The following is a 5913-nucleotide window of genomic DNA, read 5'->3' as shown; positions in this document are numbered from 1 at the left end:
CACACAGACACTGTGAGAACATCTAATATCTCACATAGACAAAAATCCAAGCTCAGGAGATCAAACCAAAGAGATGTTAACATACTGCTTTGCATTGTTTATATTATTTCAATTATTAGTTCTGTGGACAAAAATGAACAAAATGATTTAATGTGGTAAGTGCCTTGAATAAAATATAATGTAAGGTAAAATAATATTGACTTGTTCCACTGTAGAGCAAAAAAAAAAGCTGTATTAACTGATTATAATTAAAATATATGTGCTTAAAATTACTTTACACCTGTTATGTGATAAATAAATTGATTGTGGTTATTGATTTTAAATGATTTAAAAAACATTTTAGATTAAGTATAAATATTTATAAAATATTTTAAATATTAATATATATGTTAAATATTTTATATATAAATATATCACAGTGTACTTTTACAAAAGGTTTCAAATTTCTCAAATTCTCTCTCTCACAGGGTATAAAACCTGACCCCTTTCCACCTCTAGCATATATTCTATCTGTACAAATCTCAGATACAGTAAATTTTCAACCTTCCCACCTTTATGTCATTATTGACAGTTCAACTAATATCTAATAATAATAAAAGCTATTTTTGTGGTTTTGGTACATTTTGCACATACTTTTACCTCTACATTCCTCAATTCCAGGTTAAGCAGAAAGTAAAAAAAAAAGGTGGATTTGTGTGCAATCTGGCCACCCAGCGAGACAGTGTTGTTAGTATTGTGAGGAAGGGGGTGTTAGTAGGAGGCGACGGAGAGGCAGAGTGAAAGAGCGTGAAGCTACTCGATACACAGTCAGGTCCCGTTTGGACGGCGGAAAAAAACAACAATCCGGAATGGCTTCTGGAGAGACATTGTACATAGAGACGGATGGCTCGGAGATGCCCGCTGAGATCGTGGAGCTGCATGAAATCGAAGTGGAGACCATCGAGACTACGGTGGTCGGAGGAGACGACGACGAAGACGACGAGCACCAGTCGATGATCGCGCTGCAGCCGCTGGTCTCTGACGACCCGAATCACATCCATCACCAGGAGGTGATCCTAGTGCAGACCCGGGAGGAGGTGGTGGGATGCGACGACTCGGAACTTCACCCGAACGACGGGTTCGAGGAGCAAATTTTGATCCCCGTCCCTGTTCCAGCCGCCGAGGAAGAGTTCATCGAGCAGACTCTGGTGACCGTGTCCGGGAAAAACACGGGGCGTCTGAAGAAAGGAAGCGGCAAGAAAGTGGTCAAAAAGGGCTTTTTAGGCGCTACAGAGGCAAGCGGACGGAAATGGGAGCAGAAGCAAGTGCAGATAAAAACGCTCGAAGGGGAATTTTCTGTTACTATGTGGGCGTCGGGTAAGTTTTTATGTTTTGAAAGTTGCATTGTTCTTGGTTTTGAAAACAGGGCCTCGTCTGGGGCCTGAGCTCTGAGCTCAACAACACACACAGCAGGCGAGCGAGTCAAACAGCAGGTCGTGCGGCGTTATTCACAGCCACAAATACACACTTTACACTATAGTGCCGGCTTGAAATGTTTTTGTTTTGATGGGAAGCCATGTTTTAAGTGTTGATGGGCGCCGCCATATTCGTCCAGACCATTATGGCCGCCCGAAAATGGCGTTTGTGTAGCCGAAGAAAGATGGCGGCGAACGGCGGCGGGCGCCCTGCTGCAGGCTGGAAGAAGGCCTCAGTGGCGCACTTCAGCTCAACGGATTCTCTTCACAGTTGTTGTTTTCATACCCGTATTCGAGCGAATACCGCCCCGCGTGATGTGATTGGCTCGTCTTGTATTCAAGCTTGCTGTTTATTGGTCAGCGGCTAAAAGAGGCTGATGGATTAACCAGTCAATGAGAACAGAGCGATATGTGGCGGAATACGGGTGAAAAGCCGAAGCGCTCCCGAAGAAGGGGGAGTGACCTTAAAAACAACTGTTATCGAAATCATTTCGCAAATTTATTATACACATCCGTGTTAGATCTGTTAGTGTATATTAACAATAAAGCGTGAATTAATGCTGTTATTTATGTGCCTACTGGTATATAAACAGTTTTGCACGTCGTATATGGTTATAATGCTTTATAACCTAAGGCGGCGATTATTGTTTTTTGTTGTTTCTGTTGTTATTAATATTGTAGTTGTGGTTGTTGGTTGGGACTATGATCATGTAGACTAACAAGCCCTTAAGTTATTAATCCCTGAAACCTAATCATAGCACAGGAAATGTGATTTGAAAGTTGAAAGTCATTAGTCTTTTACATATAAGTAAAATATATGCTTCTCTGGCACATTTGCAAATCCAAAAGCTTTTGCGTTTTGAGGTGTGAATCAACATGAAATCGAATATAGCCATAGAGTGAATTTAAGCCTTTTAGTGTAAGTCTCATTTTAATTACTTTAGTGACATGATTATAACAGTGACAATATCATCTTTAATCCATGTCTCTTCACAGTCTGATGAAACAGATCACGTGACCTGATCTCCATTCAGTCCCATTTGAAGCAGTGATAATCAGTTTACAGGGAGTTTTTGTTTGCTTCTTCTAATGACTTTCCTTTGGCTTTGCTGCAGATGATAAGAAAGATATCGATCATGAGACGGTAGTCGAGGAGCAGATCATTGGCGAGAACTCCCCTCCAGACTACTCGGAGTACATGACGGGCAAGAAGCTGCCACCTGGTGGTATCCCAGGCATCGACCTGTCCGACCCCAAACAGCTGGCAGAGTTTGCTAGGTAATCAACTGAAGTCTACACCAGACACTTTCTCAAGTGGTGTTTTGTATGTTGTTAGAGTCAAGAAATTAAAAAAAAAATAATAATAAAAAAAAACATATATTTTCATTTATTTTTTTTTACACTCTGTGAACATATAAATGGATTGTTATACTAGAATGTTTGGACACTCAAAAGTGATATTGACATAACTTATGTGATTCATAAGAAGTTATTAATAGTTTTTTTTGTTTTGTTTTTCTACTGTAATACTAACTATAGTTCAAATCCACTATGGTGTTTCTTTCCAAAGGGTTCCTCTTATACCACAGTAATTACAGATTTTATCACACAGTGTCAAGGTTAGCATTTTGTTTATTTAAAATAATTTTTATTTAACAGAATGAAACCACGGAAAATTAAGGAAGACGATTCACCAAGAACAATAGCCTGCCCCCATAAAGTGAGTACCTTGTCATGAATCGTATATTTAAATGTTTTTTCTTCTATTTTAACCACTGTTCTCAAATTAAATGTATGGCTGTTTTTGACAGATTTTAAGAAAGATTTGCTTAAATGTCACATTTCATTAGGCTGTTAATTTGAAATGTATTTATTTTTCTTTTCAGGGTTGCTCAAAAATGTTTAGAGACAACTCTGCAATGAGGAAGCATTTGCACACACATGGACCACGTGTCCACGTGTGCGCCGAATGCGGGAAAGCATTCGTTGAAAGTTCCAAACTCAAACGACATCAGTTGGTTCATACTGGTGAAAAGCCTTTTCAGGTAAGTCTTTCTGGTTTGAGATAAACTATTTTACAAACTTATATTATATTATATTATATTATATTATATTATATTATATTATATTATAATATATTATATTATTGCTTAACAAAAAAAAATCTATTTGTTCTATTCCATAAAATGACTCTCCTGATTCATGCCCCTAATGCAAATTATTTCCATCATTGGAGCTTGTTAATCAGTTGAGCTAAATCTTTTTTAAAAAGTGCATTGCAGGGACACAACATGAGTAGGATTAAGCATCACCTCATTAAGAAATAATCATCGCAAGACATTAATAAATCTTTCTCTTTTTTTTTCAGTGCACATTTGAAGGCTGTGGAAAGCGTTTCTCGCTAGACTTCAACTTGCGCACTCATGTGCGCATTCACACCGGAGACAGACCCTACGTGTGCCCGTTTGACGGGTGCAATAAGAAATTTGCTCAGTCCACCAACCTAAAGTCTCACATTTTGACACATGCTAAAGCTAAAAACAACCAGTGAAAAGACTATCTGGAAAGACATTTCAGTAAGGACAGCAGCATTCAACGCTTTAAAACACCCTTTGTGTGTTGTTTGTAGAAGATTTTTTTTTTGGAAGAGAAAGTATCTATGGATGTTTTATCAGAATGAGTATTTAACTGATGAACTGATACCCGACTAGCCCTTAGGACACTTCTTATGGTACAAACTGGACTGAAATTATCTTTGCTACCAGAAGGTGTCTTCTTTCGAAGACGTGCATTTCTGGACCTTCATCCACAACACGAGATATTCTTTCTCCAGAGCCCAAAGAGTCTATAATCCTTCTGTCTGTGTATGTTATCTGTCCAATAAGAGACATGACTGCTTTTTAGTTGTCTCCAAAGTGTGCATATTGTACACTTTCTTGACATTAGCTTTGTCTTGAAATGTTTTTTTTTCCCCCTGAAATTTGATATGTGAATGCTCTTCTTCAAGAAGAAGGAGTTACTATTAAAAATGTTTTTCCAGTCATGAGGTATCCTCCAGTGGTATCTCATTTTGTATAACTGTTCTGTAAAAATATTTTGAAAATCATGTAGATAATAGAGATGGTAGATTTCTGTTTAACCTATTAAAGGAATTTTATTCAATTTAAAATTGCACAAATGCATGCAGAACTACACTTCTTTAGTGTGACTCCTCCTTTATTGTTACTAGTGTACTCATTACTAAATGTGAGGCTTAAGATGTTAAACGTAAGTTTTTCTCTGTTTATATGTTTGCTGTTTACTTTATTATAAACACCTGTACACCTGCAAATTTATCTTATCAGCCAATAATGTGGCAGCAGCACAGTGCAAACATCCGACGGAACGAGGAAACCCTGATCTCTGTGACATTAACCATGGTGTGTTTGCTGGTGAGCTGGTTTGGGCATTTCAGAAATTGTTTTTTTTTTTTTTTTAGATTTTTACATGACATTCTTGAGAACAGCGTGACAAATCGAAAAACTTTGAGTGAATGACAGCCCTGTCTTGTGGATGGGTAAGAGAGGTCAAAGGAGAATGCTTAGATTGGTTTAAGCTTCCAGGGAGGATGTAGTGACTTAGTAACTCTTAACGACTGTAGCATGCAGTAAACATCATCCTGAAGGTCTATGGCCTACAACAGCAGACGGACACCTTGATTTTCACTCCTGTCATCCATGAAAAGGCATTTAAGGCGATCATTCTTGGCTAACAGGAGTAGAACCTGATGTGGTCTAATGTTGTAGCTCATCCAACTACATCTACTGCATTTGGCAGATACTTATCCAGAGTGACTTACCTTATCATCCCATTATACGACTGAGCAGTTGAGGGTTAAGGGCCTTGCTCATGGGCCCAACAGTGGCAACCTGGTGGTGCTTCCTATCAGTAGCCCAATGCCTTAACCACTGAGGTCATCATAGTTTGATGTGCATTCTGAAATGCTTTTTCGCTCACCATGGTTGTAAAAAGAGCACTCAAACCAATCTGGTCATTCTCTTCTGATCTTCCTCATCAGCCAAGTGTTTAAGCCTGCAGACCCTCGGAGCATGATTTTAATTTTTCACTCCATTCAGTGTAAATTCAAGAACGCTGTGTGTAGAAGTTCCAGATCAGTTTGATATACTTAAAACTGCATGTCTAGCCTCAACATCAGAGATAATTATCTGAAGCTCATGGTGTGTTTAAATGATTTTCGCAATGTGCTGTTGCCACATAATTGGCTAATTAAATAACTGCATGGATGTACGGATGTTCTCAATAACCTATTATAACTTAAGTATATACATACAAGCCAAAGCACTATGATTGCCAAAGGATACAACAGCTCATGTCAAAGTCCTGAAAGTTTTTGTCAGTGAGCAGAAAGTCATTTTTCATTGGTGATGTGTTACATCACCAATGAGGATACAGGGTAAAT

The 5913-nt window shown here is 38.5% G+C and overlaps 1 protein-coding gene across 1 annotated transcript; it reads left to right on the top strand.

The window, feature by feature from the left end:
* The first annotated feature begins 733 nt into the window (after positions 1-733).
* Positions 734-4648, top strand: yy1a (YY1 transcription factor a). Its single transcript, XM_053509718.1, has 5 exons — positions 734-1356; positions 2570-2732; positions 3114-3174; positions 3341-3499; positions 3823-4648. Exons 1-5 carry the CDS (start codon positions 849-851, stop codon positions 4003-4005), a joined length of 1074 nt encoding a protein of 357 aa, XP_053365693.1. The 5' UTR covers positions 734-848; the 3' UTR covers positions 4006-4648.
* Positions 4649-5913: the final 1265 nt, after the last annotated feature.

Source organism: Clarias gariepinus, chromosome 13 (genome assembly GCF_024256425.1).
Source record: "Clarias gariepinus isolate MV-2021 ecotype Netherlands chromosome 13, CGAR_prim_01v2, whole genome shotgun sequence".
In the NCBI taxonomy this organism is placed as follows: domain Eukaryota; kingdom Metazoa; phylum Chordata; class Actinopteri; order Siluriformes; family Clariidae; genus Clarias; species Clarias gariepinus.
Note: the sequence above shows the minus strand (reverse complement) of the source record. Positions and strands in the feature narration are given on the sequence as shown.